General features: G+C 50.4%; 1 protein-coding gene across 5 annotated transcripts in view; it reads right to left on the bottom strand.

The window, feature by feature from the left end:
* SPTAN1 (spectrin alpha, non-erythrocytic 1) overlaps positions 1 to 25498 on the bottom strand; it is a 365414-nt gene that overhangs the window by 71973 nt on the left and 267943 nt on the right. For all 5 annotated transcript variants that reach the window (XM_086948611.1, XM_086948613.1, XM_086948610.1 and 2 more), the window contains 5 exons: positions 19224 to 19432; positions 18136 to 18256; positions 17749 to 17870; positions 1023 to 1155; positions 192 to 290 (listed from right to left, as the gene is read on the bottom strand). In XM_086948611.1, the coding sequence (XP_086804737.1) occupies positions 192 to 290; positions 1023 to 1155; positions 17749 to 17870; positions 18136 to 18256; positions 19224 to 19432 (684 nt within the window). The remainder of the gene's footprint in view (positions 1 to 191; positions 291 to 1022; positions 1156 to 17748; positions 17871 to 18135; positions 18257 to 19223; positions 19433 to 25498) is intronic.

Genomic DNA, 25498 nt, shown 5'->3' with positions numbered 1-25498 from the left:
CCCCTACCCTAGGGCATGAAGCTCTCCCCTCCCCTCCCAGTTCCATAGACCTCCCCTTCTTGGGCCCACCCACTGCTTCAGATCTCCCTGTCGCTGGGCCACAGAGCTCCCTTCCAGAGCGTCAGCTCTCCCTCAACTGGCTGCGCACCTGCCCCATACTCACCAGAGGACATGTAGGAAGTATCACTCACCTTGTGAATTAACTCCTCCCCATTTGCACAGACATCATTCACACGATCTTTGTGTACTGTGAAGTCAGTCTCAAATGCCTCGTGTTTTTTTAGCAGGCCCTGCAAAGAATGTATGAGAAAAGACAGCACCTTAATATTGAACCTGAATTTAAAATCCCCTATAGATTGCAATCAGGAGAGGTCCAGGTATTTCATTGAAACGTAAGTTGTGGTATTTCAAGATCAGCTCTCCATTGCAGTCACTGGTTCCTGAGAGCCGTTCCAGCTCGTTGCTGTCTGTCAGAGAGCCTCAGAAGCTCAGAAAAACACGCTCATGGCTGTTTTGTCCTAAAACATGAAGTCTTTGCTGTTGTGCTTTGCCCCTCTTGTTTCTCAGTAGTATCTAGTGGTGGTCAGAGGGCATCAGTTTGTTATTCTTGAGGAAGAGAAGTGGGTGTCTGTTTTATGCAAACCTTTCTTTTAATCTCAGTCTTGGATAATAGAACACCGGTTTCTCTTAGGTAAAGCCAAACCAAGAAAGCTTACTGCCAGAAAACCACATGCGTTCCAACAATTGGGAAATCAACACTTGGTCTGCAGTTTCTCCACAGAGCGTATTATTCACCAAATTCTGTCTGGAGAAAGCAAAGAATTGCATTCTTTTTACATTTTTCAAACCCTATTGAGTAGCATAATTAATCGCTATATCTATGGAAGATGTCACTGGTAGTGGTGCAAACATGAAAGGGACCACGCTCATGGGCTTTGTAGGAGCCATATAAGTCTGACGAGGGCCACACAGGGTTTCTTTCTAGAGCAGTCACGGTTGATAACATGGAGCGCTTCCCTCACCTGAATGGCGGCCAGCGTGTCCCCATAGTCCTCGCTGGCGACCAGCGTCATCTTCTCGTTGATCCAGGCCTCCTCCTCTTCCATGTTGGCAACAAACTGCTGGTACTCGAGAGACTCCTCCAGACGCTGCCCGCTGCAAGGGAAGGAAGGCAGAGATTTGGCATGACTACTGGTGGAGGGACTTCGAACAGCATTGTACGCAACATCTTTGTTGCGTTCACAGGCAGTAACGCAGGGACACATAGGCTTACACACAGGGTCATCTACAGCTTGAAAAGGAACGCAGCTTTAAGTAACTACCAGTGCCTTAGAATTGAGCCTTTAACCGCTCACTTGTTTTAGTTTTAATGTGATGCCAAGACATGGCGTGCTGTAGGATCCAAGTCGCCACTCACTTCCAAGGCCCATGCGCTGGAAGCCAGTCTGGGGGTGCATACGCTCCCCTTTACAAGGGCATCACCTCGCAGTTTGGGCTAGACTCTTCCATTAACGTGGGACCAACACTGGTTGCGTTTGCCTGGAGTGGTACACTGTGACAAAAATTTCACTGAACTGAAATGCGTCCCAAGGGAATGCCAGCAAAAGGTTTCGGAAATCATTCCAACAGTCACCTTTTCGTTGTTTAACTCCTAGAGGGTCCGACTTCTGGGCATATATAGGCTGTGATGGTTGGCCATAAGAAAACGTTCCTTACCTTCAGTAATGCTCTTTCGAGCAGATACTCTAAGCGCAAGTATCCGGAGCAGCATAGAAGAGCCACCTAAGTGCACTTCTGCGCCGCCCATGCACGCTTCTGCGCCGCCCAGGCACGCTTCTGCGCCGCCCAGGCACGCTTCTGCGCAGCCCAGGCACGCTTCTGCGCCGCCCAGGCACGCTTCTGCGCCGCCCAGGCACGCTTCTGCGCCGCCCATTTAAGTCTTTGCCCCAGAGAATCCCACAAAGAGCTGATCATCAACCTGATGTGCTTTGTTGTGATCAACGTAAAAGCTGAGCGCTCTCTTGGGGTCCAAGTTATGGAATCTCCTCTTTCGAGGGTCGAAGAGGAGCAAGGAAGGTGAAAAGGCATCACTACCATTGGTAGGAACACTGCTCAAGTCAGCAACACCAGTTTTTCCAGAACAAAACGGGCATATGGAGGCTGGAAGGAAAATGCTACTTGCCAGTATGCATCTGTTCCTGGCATGTAGGGCTGCTGACATTCATATCTTAGCGAAGATCTTTCTGGACCCAACACTAGGCGGCGATCTATGCTAAGATATGAATTCAGCAGCCCACATGCCTCGAACAAACATTTTCAATGTGACTAGGCACCCTGGACAACTGTGCATTGGTTAAAAAGAAGCATAAATTAATAAAGTGAGGACCACATTTAAGTCCTACTGTGGTATCACAAAGGGCATTGGAGGAAATCTATGTTGCAAAACTTTAAGAGAACGCATCACAACGGGCAATTTCAACAAGGAGAGTTGGGCCGGTATGCATAAAAAGGCCAAAAGGGCCAGCAAGTAACCTTTAATAGCGCCCACATCAAGACCTTGCTGGGCCAAGTACAGAACATACAGCAATACACCCACCACATTGGTCTGCAGGAGGTCTGTCTGATGCAAACCACACGCCACAAACTTGTACCAATCCCAAACAGTGATTTCCTTGATGGACGTCTAGCTTCCTTCTGCTATAGCAACAAGTTTGGTAAAAAAAGATTAACGGCTGTCGCTCAATGCACATGCTCATGTCTGGGTCCAAGGCCAAGCTGCTATGACAGAATGGAGGAGAGATGCTCAGGCAGGGAGGTGCAGGCTGAGCATGCCTGGTTCCAAGGCCCTGCTGCTGTGACGGAATGGAGGAGAGATGGAAAGGCAGGGAGGTGCAGGCTGCTCATGCCTGGTTCCAAAGCCCTGCTGCGGAGACAGAATGGAGGAGAGATGCTCAGGCAGGGAGGTGCAGGCTGCTCATGCCTGGTTCCAAGGCCCTGCAGCTGTGACAGAATGGAGGAGAGATGCTCAGGCAGGGAGGTGCAGGCTGAGCATGTCTGGGTCCATGGCCCTGCTACTGAGACAGAATGGAGGAGAGATGCTCAGGCATGGACCTTGCTGCTCATGCCTGGTTCCAAGGACCTGCTGCTGAGACAGAGTGGAGGAGAGATGCTCAGGCAGGAAGGTGCAGGCTGCTCATGCCTGGGTCCAAGGCCCTGCTGCTGTGACGGAATGGAGGAGAGATGGAAAGGCAGGGAGGTGCAGGCTGCTCATACCTGGTTCCAAAGCCCTGCTGCGGAGACAGAATGGAGGAGAGATGCTCAGGCAGGGAGGTGCAGGCTGCTCATGCCTGGGCCCAAGGCCTTGCTGCGGAGACAGAATGGAGGAGAGATGCTCAGGCATGGACCTTGCTGCTCATGCCTGGTTCCAAGGCCCTGCTGCTGTGACAGAATGGACGAGAGATGCTGAGGCAGGGAGGTGCAGGCTGCTCATGCCTGGGTCCAAGGCCTTGCTGCGGAGACAGAATGGAGGAGAGATGCTGAGGCAGGGAGGCGCAGGCTGCTCATGCCTTGGTCCAAGACCCTGCTGCTGTGACAGAATGGACGAGAGATGCTGAGGCGGGGAGGTGCAGGCTGCTCATGCCTGGGTCCAAGGCCTTGCTGCGGAGACAGAATGGAGGAGAGATGCTGAGGCAGGGAGGCGCAGGCTGCTCATGCCTGGGTCCAAGGCCTTGCTGCGGAGACAGAATGGAGGAGAGATGCTGAGGCAGGGAGGTGCAGGCTGCTCATGCCTGGGTCCAAGGCCTTGCTGCGGAGACAGAATGGAGGAGAGATGCTCAGGCAGGGAGGCGCAGGCTGCTCATGCCTGGGTCCAAGGCCTTGCTGCGGAGACAGAATGGAGGAGAGATGCTGAGGCAGGGAGGCGCAGGCTGCTCATGCCTGGGTCCAAGGCCTTGCTGCGGAGACAGAATGGAGGAGAGATGCTGAGGCAGGGAGGCGCAGGCTGCTCATGCCTGGGTCCAAGGCCTTGCTGCGGAGACAGAATGGAGGAGAGATGCTGAGGCATGGAGGTGCAGGCTGAGCATGCCTGGGTCCAAGGCCCTGCTGCTGTGACAGAATGGAGGAGAGATGCTGAGGCAGGGAGGCGCAGGCTGAGCATGCCTGGGTCCAAGGCCCTGCTGCTGTGACAGAATGGAGGAGAGATGCTGAGGCAGGGAGGCGCAGGCTGAGCATGCCTGGGTCCAAGGCCCTGCTGCTGTGACAGAATGGAGGAGAGATGCTGAGGCAGGGAGGCGCAGGCTGAGCATGCCTGGGTCCAAGGCCCTGCTGCTGTGACAGAATGGAGGAGAGATGCTGAGGCAGGGAGGCGCAGGCTGCTCATGCCTGGGTCCAAGGCCTTGCTGCGGAGACAGAATGGACGAGAGATGCTGAGGCAGGGAGGTGCAGGCTGAGCATGCCTGGGTCCAAGGCCCTGCTGCTGTGACAGAATGGAGGAGAGATGCTGAGGCAGGGAGGCGCAGGCTGCTCATGCCTGGTTCCAAGGCCCTGCTGCTGAGACAGAATGGAGGAGAGATGCTGAGGCAGGGAGGCGCAGGCTGCTCATGCCTGGGTCCAAGGCCCTGCTGCTGTGACAGAATAGAGGAGAGCTGCTCAGGCAGAGAGGTGCAGGCTGAGCATGTCTGGGTCCATGGCCCTGCTGCTGAGACAGAATGGAGGAGAGATGCTGAGGCAGGGAGGTGCAGGCTGCTCATGCCTGGGTCCATGGCCCTGCAGCTGTGACAGAATGGAGGAGAGATGCTCAGGCGGGGAGCTGCAGGCTGCTCATGCCGGGTTCCAAGGCCCTGCTGCGGAGACAGAATGGAGGAGAGATGCTGAGGCAGGGAGGCGCAGGCTGCTCATGCCTGGGTCCAAGGCCTTGCTGCGGAGACAGAATGGAGGAGAGATGCTGAGGCAGGGAGGTGCAGGCTGCTCATGCCTGGGTCCAAAGCCCTGCTGCGGAGACAGAATGGAGGAGAGATGCTGAGGCAGGGAGGCGCAGGCTGCTCATGCCTGGTTCCAAGGCCCTGCAGCTGTGACAGAATGGAGGAGAGATGCTCAGGCGGGGAGCTGCAGGCTGCTCATGCCGGGTTCCAAGGCCCTGCTGCTGTGACAGAATGGAGGAGAGATGATCAGGCAGGGAGGTGCAGGCTGAGCATACCTGGTTCCAAGGCCCTGCTGCTGTGACAGAATGGAGGAGAGATGATCAGGCAGGCAGGTGCAGGCTGAGCATGCCTGGGTCCAAGGCCAAGCTGCTATGACAGAATGGAGGAGAGATGCTCAGGCAGGGATGTGCAGGCTGAGCATGCCGGGTTCCAAGGCCCTGCTGCAGTGACGGAATGGAGGAGAGATGGAAAGGCAGGGAGGTGCAGGCTGCTCATGCCTTGGTCCAAGGCCCTGCTGCTGTGACAGAATGGAGGAGAGATGCTCAGGCAGGGAGGCGCAGGCTGCTCATGCCTAGTTCCAAGGCCCTGCTGCTGAGACAGAATGGAGGAGAGATGCTCAGGCAGGGAGGTGCAGGCTGCTCATGCCTGGGTCCAAGGCCCTGCTGCTGTGACAGAATGGAGGAGAGATGCTGAGGCAGGGAGGCGCCGGCTGCTCATGCCTTGGTCCAAGACCCTGCTGCTGAGACAGAATGGAGGAGAGATGCTGAGGCAGGGAGGTGCAGGCTGAGCATGCCTAGTTCCAAGGCCCTGCTGCTGAGACAGAATGGAGGAGAGATGCTCAGGCAGGGAGGCGCCGGCTGCTCATGCCTTGGTCCAAGGCCCTGCAGCTGTGACAGAATGGAGGAGAGATGCTGAGGCAGGGAGGCGCCGGCTGAGCATGTCTGGGTCCAAGGCCCTGCTGCTGAGACAGAATGGAGGAGAGCTGCTCAGGGAGGTGCAGGCTGAGCATGCCTGGGTCCATGGCCCTGCTGCTGTGACAGAATGGAGGAGAGATGCTGAGGCAGGGAGGCGCAGGCTGCTCATGCCTGGTTCCAAAGCCCTGCTGCTGAGACAGAATGGAGGAGAGATGCTGAGGCAGGGAGGCGCCGGCTGCTCATGCCTGGGTCCAAGGCCCTGCTGCTGAGACAGAATGGAGGAGAGATGCTCAGGCATGGACATTGCTGCTCATGCCTCGTTCCAAGGCCCTGCTGCTGAGACAGAATGGAGGAGAGCTGCTCAGGCAGGGAGGTGCAGGCTGCTCATGCCTGGGTCCAAGGCCCTGCTGCTGAGACAGAATGGAGGAGAGCTGCTCAGGCAGGGAGCTGCAGGCTGCTCATGTCTGGGTCCAAGGCCCTGCTGCTGTGACAGAATGGAGGAGAGCTGCTCAGGGAGGTGCAGGCTGAGCATGCCTGGGTCCAAGGCCCTGCTGCTGTGACAGAATGGAGGAGAGATGCTCAGGCAGGGAGGTGCAGGCTGAGCATGGAGTAGTTTCTGTCGTGTAACTCCAGTTCTGTAGTAGGGGTATCTCTGTGTATAGTCATAATCTAGTGAATAGTCCCGCCCATGTGCGTGGACCCCGGCAATCAAAAATAATCTCTTAAGTTGTCAAAACATGCAGAAAACTGCAAAGACACTTAAGAGAGAATTTAAAGACAAATAATTCAGCCTATATCCACAGGCTACACTGTCCAGTACTTCAACTAGAAATTCCACCAAATAACACCACACATAATACAGCCTGCCCAGTTTCTACCATAGAGAAACTTGCCTCCCCCAGTAAAAGACACTGGAATGATAGAGAGGAAGGCATGGACAGACAAGCCCCATAGGCTGCCATTATGTGGCTTAAATAGGATACTGTGCCTTTAAGAGAACTTCTCCCAGTATCCCAGAATGCATAGCAGGTCCCTCTACTTTCAGTTCTTTTTGAAGGCGAAGCACGCCAGACCTGTCATTCCGTACATGACGAAATATCTCCACCGGGGAGGAGGGCGGGCGCTTATGACTATAACAGATACCCCTACTACAGAACTGGAGTTACAGGACAGAAACTACTCCTTCTGTAGTAGGGGATCTCTGTGTATAGTCATAATCTAGTGAATAGAATGGCAAGCCCATCCCCACACCAAAGCGGCAGTGGAGAAGAAAATAATGCCACTACTGTGCGAACAAATTCCGCAGCGAAGCCTGCCCAACCTGAGCGTCTGCCCTGGCATCAGTGTCCAGGCAGTAATGCTTAGCAAAGGTATGGACCGACTTCCAAGTGGCAGCCTTGCAGATCTCTGCAATGGGAACATTACGGAGCAGAGCCATCGTGGCAGCTTTGCCCCTGGTGGAATGAGCCTTAGGCTTACCTCCTAATTACCTCCTAAGGTCTTATTAGCCTTTTGGTAACACAATTGTATGCAGGACACAATCCACCTAGAGATGGACTGCTTAGAGGTATCAAGACCCGTCCTGACTGATCCGTAATTAATAAACAACTGGTCAGACCTACGAATATCCTTGGTTTTATCCAGATAAAATTTCAACACCCTCCTAACATCCAGAGAATGGAGAGCCCTTTCCGCTGGAGAGGAAGGATTCTGAAAAAACGTAGGCAAAGTTATGGTCTGGTTGACATGAAAATCAGAAATAACCTTGGGAAGAAATTTAGGGTGAGTACGCATAACAACCTTAGCAGCATGAAATACAGTATAAGGTTCTTGGCAACACAACGCCTGAATTTCACTCACCCTGCGGGCCGATGTAATGGCCACGAGGAACGCCGCCTTCCAGGACAGGTGCTGCAACGAAGCCTTATGAATAGGTTCAAAAGGCTCCTTCATCAACCTGGACAGCACCACATTCAGTTCCCATGAAGGCGAAGGAAGCCGGACAGGAGGGAATACTTTCTTCAAACCTTCCAGAAAATCTTTGATCACAGGGATCTGGAAAAAGGAAGTCTGTGAAGGGCATTTCCTGTAGGCAGTCAATGCAGCAAGATGAACCTTAATGGAATGAACATTAAGGCCAGACTGCGCCAAATGTAAAAGGTAAGGAAGGATGACATCTTCCTTACAGGTCGTAGGGTCATGATTCTTAGACTGGCACCAGATACAAAACCTCTTCCACTTGTAAGCATAGGAAGTCCGAGTGGAAGGTCTCAGACTCCTTCAGTATGTCCATGCAATCCTCAGGCAGATTCAGATGGCCATATTGCACTATCTCAGGAGCCATGCCGCCAAACTCAAAGACGAGAGGTTGGGGTGTAACATCCGTCCCCCGAACTTCGTGAGAAGGTCCGGCCTGCACGGTAACCGAATGTGAGGAAGGAGAGACCGGTGAAGTAGGTCCGTGAACCACCACTGCCTGGGCCACTCCGGGGCAATGAGTATCATCCGAGCCCTGGATCAGGCAAGCTTGATGAGCACCGCCGGAATCAGAGGAATGGGAGGAAAGGCGTACAGAAAGCTGTTCGTCCAGTCGATCCATAACGCATTCCCCAGCGTCCCTTGCTGGTAGTACCTGGAGGCGAAGTCTCTGCACTTGCTGTTTTCGGAGGTGGCGAACAAATCTACGTCTGGAGTTCCCCACCTTGCGAAGACTTCTCCTAGTACTTCGTCGTTTATGACCCACTCGTGGTTTTCCTGAACCAGCCTGCTCAGTGCGTCTGCCTGAACATTCTGCACACCTGGCAGATGGGTAGTCGTTATCGTCAGTCCTCTGGCTAGGAGCCAGTGCCAGATCGCCTGCGCCTCCTGTGACAGAGTGCGTGATCTCGAGCCCCCCTGCTTGTTGAGGTAATACATCGTGGTGGTATTGTCCGTCTGTACAAGCAGAGAGTTGGTCTGGAAGGACGGAAGAAAGGCCTTCAGTGCCAAGTGAACAGCTCTGAGTTCCAGGAAATTTATGTGATACGTGGCCTCCATCGGTGACCACGTTCCTTGAATCTGTAGAGTCCCAGAGTGCGCTCCTCATCCCAGGAGAGAAGCATCCGTCACGACAGTCTGCGTGGGAATGTCCTTGTGAAAGGGAACCCCTCTGAGGAGATTCTCCGCTGAACACCACCACTTCAGAGACTGAAGAGCATGCAGATCGCCGAATTCAGTTGGTTCGGGTCTGGGTGTCTGATTTCTCCATGGTTCTGTGTTAACATTGATGGTGTGAGCTGTAACTTTTGATGTGGAACCAGGGAGAGATCGAATAGCGAGGTGAACCACGGCTGGCGTGCCCATGTGGGAGCTACTAGAATGAGCTTGAGAGACTGTTTGAGCTTGCGCACCACTAGTGGAATGAGGGGGAGAGGCGGAAAAGCGTACGCAAATCTGCCTGACCAGTTCATCCATATTGCATTGCCCTCTGACCTTGGGTGTGGGAACCTGGCGACGAAGGCTGGGCATTTTGCATTTTCGTGGGTGGCAAACAGGTCTATGTGTGGGTGCCCCCACATTTGGAAGAACGGTTGAAAAACTTGTGGATGCAGTTCCCATTCGTGAATCTGTTGTGACTGCCGACTCAACAGATCCGCTATCTGATTGTGAACCCCTGGAAGGTGTTCCGCTAACAGATAAATGTTTTGAGGAACGGCACATCTCCAAACGTTCTGTGCGAGCTGGGACAGTTGCAGAGAGTGTCCCCCCCCCCCCTGTTTTTGTATATAGTACATTGCTGTCATATTGTCCGTCCGGATTAAGACAGCTTTGTTCTGTACCTGAAGTTGAAATGTTTTGAGTGCTAAGAATATCGCTAGCAGCTCTAGATGGTTGATATGCAACAGCTTTTGTTGGTTGTTCCATCGACCTAGAGTCGTGTGGTGTAAGAGATGGGCGCCCCATCCTGTGAGGGATGCGTCTGTCGTGAGCACTATCGGTGGAACAGGTTCTAGGAACGGCCGTCCCTTTGTCAAGTTTTTGGTGTTCCACCATTGCAGAGAGCGATGCGTACGGCTGTCTACCAACACCAGGTCTGTGAGCTGACCTTGAGGCTGATTCCACTGTTGTGCCAGACACTCTTGTAATGGACGCATTTGCAGTCTTGCATGTGGAACTATGAAGATGCAAGATGCCATCATGCCTATTAATCTCATGAACGCCCTTGCTTGGAGAGACTGTTGGTGTTGAAAAGTGGAGACTAAGGCTTGAATGCTCTGTATCCTGGCTGGACTGGGATACGCTAGAGCTGTAGATGTGTTTATGGTAGCTCCTAGATACTGATGCGCGTGCGAAGGCTCTAGGTGCGACTTTGTGTAGTTGATCGTAAACCCTAAGTCGTGCAACAGTTGAATTGTCAGCTGAGTGTGTTGTACACATTGGTGGAATGACTTGGCTTTTATGAGTCAATCGTCCAGGTAAGGGAAGACGTGTATGTAGGAGAGTAGGGTCTGCAATCCTATGATCACCCCAGATTTTTGCTTTTTGCTTCACTGGTTTACGACTTCCCTGGCTGTGGGCCTGCTAATCAGACTCACAGCCTAGCTGTTCTCTCACTAAATTGACACGTGTACCTTAGGTGCATTTACCAATTGGTACTGGGCCACCTTATCAGACCCTGTAACTCAGGGCATAGGTGTACCCAGGGCCTACCATGGGCTGCAGCATGTATTATGCCACCCCTGGCTGGCCATCTAAATCTGACACAACTGGCTGCACGACAGCTGGGGCAAAGTGGTGTAATCACCCTTTGCTGTAGATATAGTATACCTATATCTAACCCTAAAATGGACACATGTATTCCTATCAGTCACTCCTATGGCAGTGCTTGGAATTATGTGAGATGGTGCTCTGGCATGAGCTGAGCCAGTTTGCAGCTTGCGGAACCAAGTCCTAATAGCTGTTCCATGATAACGCGTACCATATACTCTTAAATGCATTATAATCCTCGCGGTTATATGCCAACTCTGGTATCGGTTTATCAAAACATGTCGAGTAAGGTGTCATACGAATTGGAATACTAACCCCTCGCCAATTCTGGCGACGGGGTTAGCATTCCACCTTTCTAGAGGGACACGACATGTATGTAACTGTGAACCCCGGTTAAAGTTAACTCAAGCCTCAGCATCACAAAATGGATGCTGCCACCACAGACACAAGTCTGACCTCCTGCTGCTGGGAGTCCTTCCAGCGAGGGAGGCTTGGACAAAGGGTTTCCTGTCAGGGGCGGTGCTAGCACCATCCCAGACAGGGTTTTGTGTATCCTGGGTAGGCAGGGCTTTAGAGGAAGGTGACTGCAAGTGGCACCCCGGTGCTCACTATGCATAGGCCGGCTTGAACCAGTTCCAGGGGCACACCAGCCCCTGAGCTGGGGAAAGTCCGGCATGGGAGAGGGGTGTAACCACCCCCCTTCCTGGTCCCACCCATGGGCAGGACCTAGTCGCGTGCCAGCCCCTTTCCTTAGTATAAAGATAGGAGCGGGCCCCCTTCCAAATTAGATCATCTTTGAATCCTGAAACTACTTTCTACGAAAGGAACTCAAGACTTCTTCCTAAGATTTCTCCCTTGTGACTAAGGAGTAGTCACCCTGCATCTGCGGGCACCAACTAAGAACACTGCGGTTTGCTGCACGTCCTTCCTCCGGAATCCGACCGACCAGCACGACGAGACCCGGCTTCCCTGGCACCTCTGACCTCTACCTACATCATCAGCCCAGCTGAGATCCGTGGGTGTGACGAGACCTCGAGGGACCGGCCATCTTCAGAACTGCACTACGCTTATCCAGCACGACCGCCGAGGGATCCTCGAGTGAGTGCTTTGGGGTTTGAGAAGCCCTAACCCTGAGCAGCTCCAGCACCGGAGTCCAGCCCCCCAGCATCCACGAGATCTGCGTGGGGCCCTTCTGCTCTTTGCTGCTCACCGCGTTGTCCGGCTACTTGCCTGCTGGCTTGTGGCCCTCTTGAGGACGCAACACGACGACAACACCGCTGGTCTGGTTGCTCCAGACTGGCCCTTGCTCCCCTCCAACAGAGGAGCACCCCGTTCCCTCCTGGTCCACTCCAGACGCCATATTAAGTCCACCGCGTGGGCTTGCATTTGCCAAAAGTTGTTGCCCCAATCCTGGGTCCAGCGACGTCGACAGCAGATACCTTCGTGGGACAGCTCGCACCTCCATCCTAGTCGCCGACAACGCCTCCTGGTCCGAGAGACTGCAGAGCCCAGCGTCGCCCACTCACCTGGTCGAGGTGACTCCATCCGGTGCCATCCTGGTGCCCATCTAATCACTGGCTAGTGATTCAGAACTTGGTCCCCTCTGCTTACAGGTATCCTCCATCACCGATCCAGGCTTGGATCCCATCGAACTTCAACACTGGTCGCCTGCCAGCAACTTCTTCTTTCAGGCTCCATAGACTGCAACGAGGATTCCCGACGTCTTTTCAGACCTATGCAGCCGCAGCCCCTGGGCTAGGTAACCTGAGCATTTCGGTGCTCCAGCATAGCTTAACTATCCAAAGGTCCAGATCCTTTTTCGTTTCAGCTCTACCTAGTCAGATTCGTCCGATAACACTAACTTTACGAAATCTAGCATCCATAGACTTTGTCCCGCATCCCGCGTGAGAGTGCACACTCTGCACCCGATCCCCCTAGGCCTCCTGCTAGTAATCTGAAGGTTCAGTAGTCCAGTCCTAGCGATCCTAAAGCCTATGAGAGTAGTACTTACCTGCTAGTAATTTCGCATTCCACTTTTAGAGTATATGGTTTTTCGTGCCCCTCGGGCATTTGTGTAAATTGTGCAACTTAAAGTATTTTCGTAAGAGCTTTGTATTGTGCTTAGCACCCTGTCCTCATAAAGAGTCCAGGGTTGTTGTGTTCTAAATAAATAACTGTTTATTTTCATAACAACTTGTGTGGTGTCCTTTCACTTGGTGTTCAAGGGGTATATGTGATGGTATAACAGCTGGCTTAACACGCCCTCTAGAGTCTAGCCTAAAGACTGCTCTTGTCCATGCTACTAGGATAGCTGGTCTATCGGTTGACTTACAACCAATCATCAATAAGGGTTGTTTGGACTGATACAAAGTGCTCACTAGAATAGTGAACATTATATATCAGGCCAACTTCTCGTAACTGTTGTCTTCTGAGATGTGCCGCTACTACTGCTAAGCACTTCGTGAACACTCTTGGAGCTGTTGTGACACCAAATGGAAGGACTTTGAACTGATAGTGTTGTCCTTCTATCACAAACCGTAGGTACTTCCTGTGAGCAGGATGTATTGGGATGTGAAAATAGGCGTCCTTCAGGTCTAGCGTTGAGAGGAAATCGCCTTGTTGCAATAGTGGGAGCACTTGTTGCAGAGTGATCATATGAAAATGATCTGATTGTATGTAATGGTTGAGGGGCCTGAGGTCGAGAATTGGTCTCAGTGTCCCGTCCTTTTTGGGAATTAGAAAATACAGCGAGTAAACCCCTGTCCCTTGTTCCTCTAATGGAACTAGTTGAATAGCATCTTTTTGTAGAAGTGCTAGGACTTCTTGTTGAGCAGAGTCAGGTGATCTGTAGTCATGGGACGCTGTCTGGGTGGTATGTTTGGGGGGGTTGCTGTAAGTTCTAGGCAGTAGCCATGTTGGATAATCTGTTTCACACACCTGTCCGTTGTTATGGAGTTCCAGACAGGCAGGAACTGTGTTAATCTGCCCCCCCCAGGAGTGGAATGCTGTAGGGGAGGCAGAGGGAAGTCACGGTTTAGCTGTGGAGGAGGAGCGATTGCTGTTACCGCGTCCTCTTCCCTTGTTATTATTGCCCCTGTATCCACCTCTAAAATACTCTTTGTTAGAGGATGTTTGTGTGTGCGTCTTGAAAGATGTTGTGTCTGCTCCAGTCTGTTTGGAGCCTCCTCTACAAAAGGAGCGACGAAGGGAACCTCTAGTTTGTGTGGACTGTAGGGCTCCCATTGACTTGCAGTGTCCGTGTCCTTCTTCATTTTCTCCAGTGTAGTGTCCACTTCTGGACCGAATAACTGGTTCTGGTTAAAGGGCTGGTTCAAAATTGTGGTTTGCACCTCGTTTGAACCCGGAAATGCGCAGCAATGCATGTCTCCTGAGTATCACGCAAGTATTTACAGCTCTAGCAGTTGTGTCTGCGACATCTTGGGCACATTTAATTGAGGCATTGGATATTAATTTGCCTTCTTGTATGAGCTCTGTTGCCTGATCCTTATACTGATCTGGGAGGTGCTGCATTAGTGTTTCTAATTGGTCATAATGAGCCCTGTCATAACGTGAGAGAAGGGCTTGTGTACCTCAATGCGCCATATATTTGTAGCTTGTGCAGCAATCCTTTTACCTGACGCATCAATAACTTTGGATACCTTGTCAGGTGGGGGCGTTTCACCAGAAGTCTGAATTCGCTCGTTTTCTTGCATTGGACACCACTAAAGAGTCTAGTAAAGGATGTCCTTTAATATAGGTTGGATCGGAGGGTGCAGGCCTATACTTTTCTATCCTTGGATTTAATACCCTAGCACGCACAGGATCTTTGAATATTTCTGGCGCGTGGTTAATGACTCCTTTGATCATGGGAAGAATGTGAGTGGATCTGTGTGATGGCTCAAAAGTATCCAACAGAAAATCCTCTTCAATGTCATCAGAGTGCATTGTAACATTGTGGTAGATAGCAGCCCTGTGTAAGAGGCGATTAAAACCAATGCTGTCCTCTGGAGGAGAGGGCTTTGATGGGTATAACTGCGGATTCGGGATATCCTGCACATTATGAGGTGGAAAGGTATAGACATCCTCATCTAAAGGATTTGTATTTGGGTCTGTATTCGGATCCTCCCCACCACCTAGGTCATACTCCTCATCAGTTTGTGGTGAATGTTAGGATGCGGGAGAGGCTACAGGAGAGATTTGAGGTGAAATGGAAGGAGGGATAGGAGAGGAAGGAGATATAGGAGAGGGAGGGTGCATAGGGGAAGTTGCACTGTCCTTTTTGGCAGGAACCACAGGTGTAGGTGGCGTTTCTGCTGGCCTCTTCTTAAGAGGTATAGCAATCACATGTCCAATCTTTGGATTTATGTAGATTTTCTTCTGTTTAGGGTCTGGTCTAAACAATTCTTCCTCCTCCTCCTCCTCTACAACCTTCTTCGTCAATTTTTTTAGGTTCCGACAGAGGTTGTTTTTGTCGTTTTGCCGTGGGAGTTGTTAGTGTCCTGTGGCAAAGTTCTTGGTACCAAAGGTATTACTTTCGGTTTGACAGGCGTGTCCGAGGGCTTCGGGACCTCGGGATCCGGCCTTGCAGGTGTTGTCACCAGAACGGCAGTCTTCGGAGTGGAAGCGGACTTTCCATCTTTATCTTTAGAAGTCGACTGCTTTGGAGCCGAAGCTACTTTTGATTTTGGTACCGAAGGGTCTTTTGGTTTCGGTGCCAAAGAGTCTCTCTTTCGGTGCCAAAGAGTCTTTCTCTTTCGGTGCCAAAGAGTCTTTCTCTTTCGGTGCCAAAGAGTCTTTCTCTTTCGGTGCCGAAGAGTCTTTCTGTTTCGGTGCCGTAGAGTCTTTCTGTTTCGGTGCCGAAGAGTCTTTCTGTTTCGGTGTTGAAGAGTCTTTTGGCCTCGGTGCCGTTGGAAGTGGTGGGATCGGCACGTGTGGTTTGCTTGGTGCCGAAGCACCTGAAGGCGTAGTGGTTTTCCTCGGAGCCGAGCTCGAAGTCTGGGCTTTAAGAGGGAGCGCTTGGTCTCGACTGGGGTCTTTGGGCGGAGTGCTGACCTTCGCCTTTGGCTTGGGCAGTGTATGAGGTGCAGGAGCAGAGGTACTCACAGGTTGACATGATGGATTAGAGTCGTCCGAATCCTCAGTCTCTGATATGATCTGGAGATCCGGCAAGTCATCTTCTTCCGGAACGAGCGGAACCTCGTAGAAGATATTGCCCGGCGCTGGGGCTGATCTCATTTCGTGTCGACGGGCCCTTCGATCCCGGATGGTCTTCTTCGATCGGAAGGACGCACAAGCTGTGCAGGTCGACCCGTTGTGGTCCGGCGATAAGACGGAGGTTGCAAACCTCGTGATGATCGCTATGCAGGAATTTTGCCTGGCATTTCGGGCATTTCTTGAACGGAGTTCTTTCCATGTGGTGTAGGCCGCACGGCGTCGATAGGCCTAACGACCCACTTCGATGACCGGAATGGAAGTTATGTCGTCGAAAAGCCTGGTCTTCAATGTCGAAAGTAGTTTTGGGAAGTTAGTGGAAGTTTTCGCTTCGAAGTTGCTGGAAAAGTGTTTCTAGCCGGAGCGGAGACACTTTCATCCGAACCCAGTGGCGGAAAAAAACAATCTACGGATGGAGCCGATGCCCATGCGCAGTATTGTCCAAGGGAAGAGTCACCTATATCGTGACTACAAAGACTTCTCCAAGAAGACAACAACCTGCAATCATCCGAGCCCAACACCAGGTGGCGATCTAATGCTAAGTGTACGATCTGCAGCTCATATGCCTTGAAACACTAAGCTTGGACAGATAGTTGGCTATCCAAACAGATTCCTCAAGGAGGCTTGGCCCACTTGAGTATCAGCCCTGGAATCGGATTCTAGGCAGTAATGCCTCGTAAAGGTATGAACCGATTTCCAGGTTGCAGCCTTGCAAATTTCGGACATGGGAACATCATGCAAGAAAGCCACTGTGGCCGCTTTCCCCCTAGTGGAATGCGCCTTAGGCGACAACAGTAAGGGTCTTTTCGCCAGTTGATAAGCCAAGTTAATGCAGGATACGATCCATCTGGAAATGGATCAAGTTGATAAGCCAAGATAATGCAGGATACGATCCATCTGGAAATGGATCTCTTGGCGGCTGGGAAGCCTGTTCTCATGGCGCCATAATTGACAAGGAGTAGTTTCTTACCTGTAACTCCAGTTCTGTAGTAGGGGTATCCCTGTGTATAGTCGTAATCTAGTGAATAGTCCCGCCCATGTGCGTGGACCCGGAGCCATCAAAAATAATCTCTTAAGCGGCCTTCTGTGCAATCCTGCATAGACACTTAAGAGAAAATTAAAGACAAATAATGCAGCCTATACCTACAAGGCCACACTGTCCAGTACTTCAACTAGAATTGCAAAGGATATTCCACCAATATCACATTTAACCCAAACTGCTAAGTTTCACCCAACGAGAAACTTCCCCTTCACAAAATCCTTGGAATGATAGAGAGGAAGGGAAGGACAGACAAGCCCCCATAGGCTGCCATTATGTGTCTGGAAAAGGGATACCGTGCCTTTAAGTAACTCTCCAGAGACCCTCGGTATCCCAGAATGCACAGCCAAAGTCCTTTTACTTTCAGTTCTTTTTGAAGGTGCATAAAGCAAGGCCTGTAGCATACAATACAGTACCATTTTCTCCACCGGGGAGGAGGGCGGGCGCTTATGACTATAACAGAGATACCCCTACTACGGAACTGGAGTTACAGGTAAGAAACTACTCCTTCTGTAGTAGGGGATCTCTGTGTATAGTCCAGACAAAGGATTATTTTCAAGACTCTTTGTACCTGCCATCGCATTCTCAACAACGCTAGCCCGGCCTATTTAAAAGACTTGGTCACCAGATATGTGCCCCAAAGGTTGTTACGGTCCGTCCGTGAATCTCTGGCTGGAGGGCTCTGAACGGAATGTTAGAAGGTTGCTGAAAACTCACCTGTTCTCCTGCAGTAGGTAGTGGCGGAAGGAGTAGCTCTGTTTACAGTCAACTCACCCAGCGCGGGGACACGCCGAGATGGCGTAACCATTGCGCTTTACAAATGCTTTGTTATTATTATTATTAGAGAGGTCCGTGAACCTCACTAGATCTTACTGAGCTCTAGGAAGGAGGAAGCAGTTTACAGGACAATTTCACTCACCGAGCAGCTGCCAGTTTCTTCAGCTCCTGCCAGTGCTCCACAAACTGCACCAAGCGCTGCTCAATCTCATCCTTTCCAATGGTGTTATCATCAGAAAGCTTCCGTCCTGTGTCCAATACTCCCTGGGGAAGGAGGAAGCAGAGATTAGGAAACCCTGAACCACTCCCCACCAGAGCACGGAAATCGGGTCATTGGAGGTTTGTGCATCTTTAGACAAAGGGAGGGAAGAACGAGAGTATGAAACAAGTTATGTGTTTAGGGGCTCACTGACCTAGGACAGACTTTGACCCCCTGCAGAAGTATTTCTCATACCAATACAGTCTTTCACTCTAACAGAGACAAAAGAACCCACATCTAGCATTTATCACATTACTGCACTCCCGTCACCTGGATTGCTGGCTCGTGCGCTGCTAGCTCTGCTTCCAAACGCTTGTGCTTCTTCCGGAGGTTTTGAACGCCAGTCAGGTCGCGACCGTAGTCTTCAGAGTTAACAAGCAGCTTCTTCTCCCTTAAGAGATGACAAAACAGGTTCTTTTCAGAACAAGCACAACAAGCCCTTTTACAGACTGCCCAGCTCTTTAGAGACTCATCCTCAGGGTAACTTGTGGTTCCCACAATCCTCATTTCTCTGATCAATGTGGTACAGCCCATGAAGGCATACGTAAAGACTTAGGGCCAGATGGAGGAGCCCTAATACCGATCGGAAACGGCCGATTTCGGCCGTTTCCGACCGGTATTAGGCTTTTCAGATGTAGGGGGCCTACCGAATCGGTAAATCCATATGTAGCTGACACTCCTAAGAGTGCCACAGGCCCTTAAGAGTCGGTATTTTACCACCCAATCCTATTGTGTGGTAAAATACCGAATTCAGGTGTGCATGCACATCTGTGCATGAACACCTGTGCCATGTGACACACAGACATGCCCTTAGGACATGTATGTGTGCCACATGTCACACAAGCCTGTACTTGGGGTGCTCGAGGGTGTTAAAGTGACACCCCCTGCACCCTTGCAGGATTAGGTATTTACCGATTCGGTAAATACCGAATCTGTATTTCCCATTGATTCCAAATGGGCAATACAGATTCGGTATTTACCGAATCGGTAAATACCGAATCTTACAGATTCGGTATTCCTAAATTCGGAATTACCTAAATCTGCCCCCTTCCCATTTACAGACTCTTAAATACCGATTCGGTAAAATTCGGTATTTAAGAGTCTGTAAATGGGAATTACCTACATCTAGCCCTTAATGCCCATTACTCTAACACAGCTTGAGTTAAACCTATGCACACAAACACAGCCAAGACGAAGCAGCAGGCGCACATACCACCTACCTATCAGTGTAGGCCCTGCCCAATGGACCCATTGTACACACCCCCATCAAAGCACAGAGCACAGCGCATCCCCAGGTCTCTCCCTCTATCCCTGCCAGAGTATGCTGCAGCCTAAATGCTCGGGCGTTAGTCACTCACTTGATCCAGGACTCCTCGTCGTCCATGTCCCGGAAGAACTGGTGAAGACGGTGGGACTCGTTGAGCTTGGCGCGGCGGCCGGACGCCATACTCTTGATCCTCTGGAAGCGATCATTGATAGCATCCCTCTTCTCCTTCACCAGCGTGGTGTCGAAGGCACTGCTGGTCATCAAGCTGTCAGCCTGGCTGTTCAGGTCCTTCAGGCGGTCCTGATGGCAGAACAGAAGCAAACACCACATGATTATTGCCAAGTGACCCTTTTTTGGAAGGTCATCCCGAGTTTTACAATTTGTTTTGGGACTCACCTACTGGAAATTTTGAACTTTAACACTAGGTCATTGCTATCCAGAAGTGTATGTGCTCTGAACCCTAAAACATGTAGAAACTGGCTTAAAATCTGATTGGCACATTTATATTTCCTAGAAGGCCATAGGATATGGGCAGAAATGCACCTATGGCATGGAACGTTAGATGACACTTGTAGACTGCAGCCCCTATTGTGCCTTCCACTACAGTGGCAGTGACAAAAATGCCTTCAGGCCTACCATGTGTGGCCTGACAGCAGCAGCTTGAACCTTGCTGCACAGAAACGACCATTATTTGGTGTTAAGTCCATCCCTTGTGCGATGCCAGATGGTGCCTCGTAAGTTCCAGTAAACCATCTTCAGGTTCTTTATTTCCTCTCTCCTTGTCCCTTCTTTTTGAACTTCCTCTTGGTCCAAATCCCCGATTCATCTAGCTTGTTGGCTTCCCCTCCATTTCTGAGGAATCACGGAAACTCTTCAGGATGCAAAACTACTCCTACTGGTAAGCTACTATTTGGTTTTGCAGCTGGAATCTTTTTCTGGATTCCCATGCTGTGCATCGGATTACCCAGTGGTGTTTGGTTCTCTAGGAAGGATGTGTTTCAATGTGGGTGAACTGGCAAACAGGAATCATAGCATCGTAGTCCCACCTATGCTTCCTCGTTCAGATGATGCCCACACAGTAATGTTCCATGAAGGTGTGTAGGGACGCCCAGGTTGCAGCCATGCAGATGTCGGCAAGCAGTACGTTTGCTAGGAATGCTAGGGTTGCACCCTGCTTCCTGGTTGAGAGCGCCATGGGGCAGGTGGGACGAGTCTTCGTAGCATATTTTGATAGTTTCTACTATCCAACGTGCAATTGTCCCCTTGGTTGCTGGTGTACCGCTGGTAGCCCTGGCAAAGAAGGCTTAGGTGGTTCCCCTGCCGGATTGCTTTTGTCTCCTGTAGGTAGTACATGAGTGCTCTCAGCATATCAAAGGTATATAACATTTTAAAAAATAAATAAAAAGAAAACTATGAAAAGTGCCCCATCAGAGTCTTAGGGTCCTGAAAGAAGGCGGGCAGCTGGATGGTCTGGTTGGCAAGATCACCTTGGGTAGGAAGTGTGGGTTCGTGCAGGACAATCATGTCCCTGTGTATTTGAAAAAAAAGGGGGTGGTGATGAACAGAGTGTCTGAATTGAGCAGACCACTCTTACCCAGTCCAAAGATCAGGGCTTGATCCATCACCGTTATTTATCTCACTGCCCCATCCCAGCTCAGAACCTGGCTATATGCAAATCAGTCTGTCCCTGGCCCAGTGCATCATGGGAACAGGGCAGACTAAACTACCAAGCCAATTCTTTACCAGAAAGGAGACAAGCTACCGGGGACCGGTTTCTGGCATTTCAGCCTCTTCGGCCCGGCTTGCTTGAATCCTGATGGAGCAGTGAGAAAGGGACTCATGTCTGAGTATACCCTGCCACACCTATAGTGGCCAAAATCGATTTACAAAAGGGGGTGGTGATGAACAGAGTGTCTGAATTGAGCAGACCACTCTTACCCAGTCCAAAGATCAGGGCTTGATCCATCACCGTTATTTATCTCACTGCCCCATCCCAGCTCAGAACCTGGCTATATGCAAATCAGTCTGTCCCTGGCCCAGTGCATCATGGGAACAGGGCAGACTAAACTACCAAGCCAATTCTTTACCAGAAAGGAGACAAGCTACCGGGGACCGGTTTCTGGCATTTCAGCCTCTTCGGCCCGGCTTGCTTGAATCCTGATGGAGCAGTGAGAAAGGGACTCATGTCTGAGTATACCCTGCCACACCTATAGTGGCCAAAATCGATTTACAAAAGGGGGTGGTGATGAACAGAGTGTCTGAATTGAGCAGACCACTCTTACCCAGTCCAAAGATCAGGGCTTGATCCATCACCGTTATTTATCTCACTGCCCCATCCCAGCTCAGAACCTGGCTATATGCAAATCAGTCTGTCCCTGGCCCAGTGCATCATGGGAACAGGGCAGACTAAACTACCAAGCCAATTCTTTACCAGAAAGGAGACAAGCTACCGGGGACCGGTTTCTGGCATTTCAGCCTCTTCGGCCCGGCTTGCTTGAATCCTGATGGAGCAGTGAGAAAGGGACTCATGTCTGAGTATACCCTGCCACACCTATAGTGGCCAAAATCGATTTACAAAAGGGGGTGGTGATGAACAGAGTGTCTGAATTGAGCAGACCACTCTTACCCACAGGGCCGGCTCTAGGCTCATGGTGGCCCTGTGCAGGGAGCGTAGGTGGGGGCCCCGGAAGAGGGGGTCCTGACCCTCATGGACATCGATTCGCCAAAATGTTATGGGTATCAAAAGCGACATGTCACTCCCTTTCACACCCAGTGACATCACAGGCGTGTCTAACCTTGGACTTTCGACTGCCTCTTATTTACTGCTTGAGGTGTTCTGGAAAGAGCAAGAAATGGAGACAACAGAAAAGTAAACAAAGCTCCATGGGCCCTCTTTAGTTTCTGTTCTTATCTCTCGCTCTTCATAAGCTGAATGTGTGTGGTGTGTTTGTGTGTGTGTGTGTGGTTGGGGGAGGGGTAAACGTAGGGGATGGGGGAAGGACTTTGCAAAGGAGACCGGTCACCAAAGGGCAAGGTGGAGGTCAAAAGGCAACACACTGTAGCAGGTGCTTCCTCTGGGCACCCCCAAAATGTCATCCATGTCTATCTCTCGCTTCCACTCTCTCCCAATCTCTTTGTCAGGAAACCGACACTGCTCTCGAGAGTAAAGCCTCTTTTCAGACTCGTTAATCATAAATTGCCCTGACGTATACAAGTGTACAGCCGACGCATGCGCAAGAGCGCGAAGGGCAGGCGGTGCAACAGAACAGGTGTTCTAATGCAATTTAGTGGTCGCCCAATATCCTCACCTTTTACCCCCGCCCCTGCGCTCCTGCTTACTGCTCTGCACTTCGACCTGTAGAGTTGTAAATGCAGCGCGTATTCAGTGCAGTCTGGATCAGGTAATGGCAGCGACGCTCCTGCTATATCTGGCTCGGGAGAAGCCTCAGACCAAGGTGTGCACTATGTGATTACACGTTTACAGCACAACTGAAGCCGTGCGTGTGTTGCTCGGGGTGATGACATTCACTTACAGACAAACAATGAGACAAATGGCAGAGAAAACAAGAAGAGGTAGTAGTGAGCATACCACAGGCCCACTCTGTTAAACAACTTTAGTGGGGCATTAAAACAAGAAAATGGCAACATACGAACAATAACATACAACACGTTCTGCAAGAAAAAGTTACAATGGAATATGCTTCGATTTTGACATTCGAAATGCGCCAACAGCGTTGGTTGCGTTGTTGAACCTCGAAAGCATCTTATTATCTGTGTACAAACGGGATTCTGTATACACTGAAAAAAATGGGTTGGTGCTTATGGAGTAAAAATAAATCTGGCATTCCACATAAAAACTGCGAAGTTCTGTAGGCAAGATAAAGCGTAACTTCTGACGAAAATACCTTGCTGCGTTTAGGCAGCCTCTGACAGAGCACCAGGCTGAAACATCTGCAAATAGCACAGAAAACCCCTGGCACTGAAAAACCATCTCTGGCTGCTCTAACGTTCTGTGGGACAGGCACCCCAACGACACCGAACAATCCCCTTCTGGCCGTATAAGTCAATATTCTGTATTATGTCAACAATTTAGGACAATGCATACGGTAACTCTGGAACTACACCCTGCATAAATTCACACTGCCCCTCGTAGTAAACGGACACTGCCCCCTGTTGTGAAGGAACACTGAGCCCTGCACTGCTATGGCCAGTATTTCCTTAAGTGAAATAAAGCCGTCCCAGCAGTAAATCGACACAAGACCACGAGGTGCATTTGAGCTCACATCATCAGTGCACGTGCACTGCCACCAGTAGTGATTTGGCGTGGCTTCCTAAAGAGAGTAGACACCCGACTACGCAGTTAAGGGGCAGTGTTCTTGTAGTGACCGTTGCCTGCCGTGCATGAGCACTGCTCCCTGCACTGCATTGGTGACAACGCTCCCTGAAAAGAGTGGGCACTGCTCGCTGCAATAAACGGTTCTGCATAAGCACTTCACAGCTAGTAGTGTTCTCCTGCTGCACAATCCCATTGTGTATTAAAACTTATAAAAAGAGGCCACAGAAGGCATGCACACAATAGAGGCAATTGGTAACAAGCATTTGCAATTCAATAGGTCTCGCATTATTAAAGTTTTAGCTATTGGCATTGCTAAAGAATGCAACACCAATAGCTCAAACTTTAATAATGCGATACCTGTTGGATTGCAAATGCTTGTTTTTTTATAGCACGCAGTTTCCCATTGATATTGCATCACAGAGCTTTTCTGTACATGATTTGAAACATGTAATGCAAAAGAGAAAAAATCTAGGGCCATTAGATCAGATTTCTATAGAAATTTTAAAGGAGGTCTATCTTTGAATACGTTATCCAAGCCTAAATGTTGCTTTTTATTATTATTTTGTTTTCTATTATTCAATTTACAGTTTCTTGGCAAAATGTGTAACACTAAGGGTTTGGTGGCGTTGAGATATCAAACTGTGGATTTACCTACGCTGTCAAATGAAGGAAAATGTTTTCATTTTTTTTACTGAAAGAGAGGTTAAAAGGGTCGTGGGGTGGGTGGGGGAGCCGAGTATTTCATGCAGAAGGAGCGATAAGGGTCTTCCACCAGGTCCTGTGCATGAACACATAGTAGTTGCGAGTTTCCAGAAATGCAGAAAATGGGTTGGAAAATACCCAAAGCTTCTTTTGGGGAAAATTAGGGCGCAATGCCACACACTGCACGGCGAACTTAACTATAATGCGGCAGTGAATTGGAAAACAATATGAAAAATATTGAGAACATGAGTCAAATATCCAGAGATTTAGAATATTCCTTGCCGTAGCATTCTGGCTATTCCCATCTTTGGTGGAAAGATTTTCAGAGCCACAGATAAAATTAAATTTTGCCAATTTGTCTCTCCCCTCTCGCCTAGCAGCGCCCCAATTTTGGAGTACTCTGGGTGCAACCTGGTGCCCTTTTATGGTGGAATCCTGTGAACTAAGATACCTGAACAGTCAATAAATAGTAAAAGGAAATGATTCATCCTCTACTTTAAATATTTGACTTATTGTAGGTTCCCTCGACTTAATGACAAACACTCCTTTACGTGCCATGGCTTGATACTATGCCAGAGTGTGGAAAGGCTAGAGTTTTGTCCAAGTGTGTGCCAGCGTTATGCAAAGAAAGGGGTTTGTGTGTGTGTGTGTGGGTGGGGGAGCTACGTATCCCTTGGCTAAGCATTAAAAAAAGGAGCCACATCAGTTGGGAGCAGTGTTTCTTGTATGACGGGCAGTGCAAACTTAGCCAGGCCTCTCAGCTTTCACAGTATTTACCAGACTTTGAACTATTGCCCACGATCACACAAGTCATTCAAGCAGCCGGGGCTCTGGCATTTAGCAGATTCTGGACACTAAACCAGGATGCATTACCCAGATCACAGAATATCCCCTTGTAATAAGAGTGGTCATACCTGGTTTGGAGTATCCCCTTGTAATAAGAGTGGTCATACCTTGACTGGAGTATCCCCTTGTAATAATAATGGTTGTACATTGCTTGGAGTATCCCCTCATAATAAGAGTGGTCGAACCTTGCTTGGAGTATCCCTTCGTAATAAGAGTGGTCGTACCGTGCTTAGAGCACCCTTCTCCCCTCTGCCGTGCACCCTTCTCCTCTCTGCCGTGCACCCTTCTCCTCTCTGCCTTGCACCCTTCTCCTCTTGCACCCTTCTCCTCTCTGCCTTGCAACCTTCTACCCTCTGCCTTGCAACCTTCTCCCTCTCTGCCTTGCAGCCTTCTGTACCATGCACCCTTCTTCTCTCTGCCTTGCACCCTTCTCCCCTCCCCGTGGCACCCTTCTCCTCTCCAACCTTGCACCCTTCTCCCCT

This window comes from Lissotriton vulgaris, unplaced genomic scaffold, assembly GCF_964263255.1.
Source record: "Lissotriton vulgaris unplaced genomic scaffold, aLisVul1.2 SCAFFOLD_726, whole genome shotgun sequence".
NCBI classification, from domain to species: domain Eukaryota; kingdom Metazoa; phylum Chordata; class Amphibia; order Caudata; family Salamandridae; genus Lissotriton; species Lissotriton vulgaris.
The sequence above is the reverse complement of the archived record's forward strand: the minus strand, read 5'-3'. Positions and strand labels throughout refer to the sequence as shown.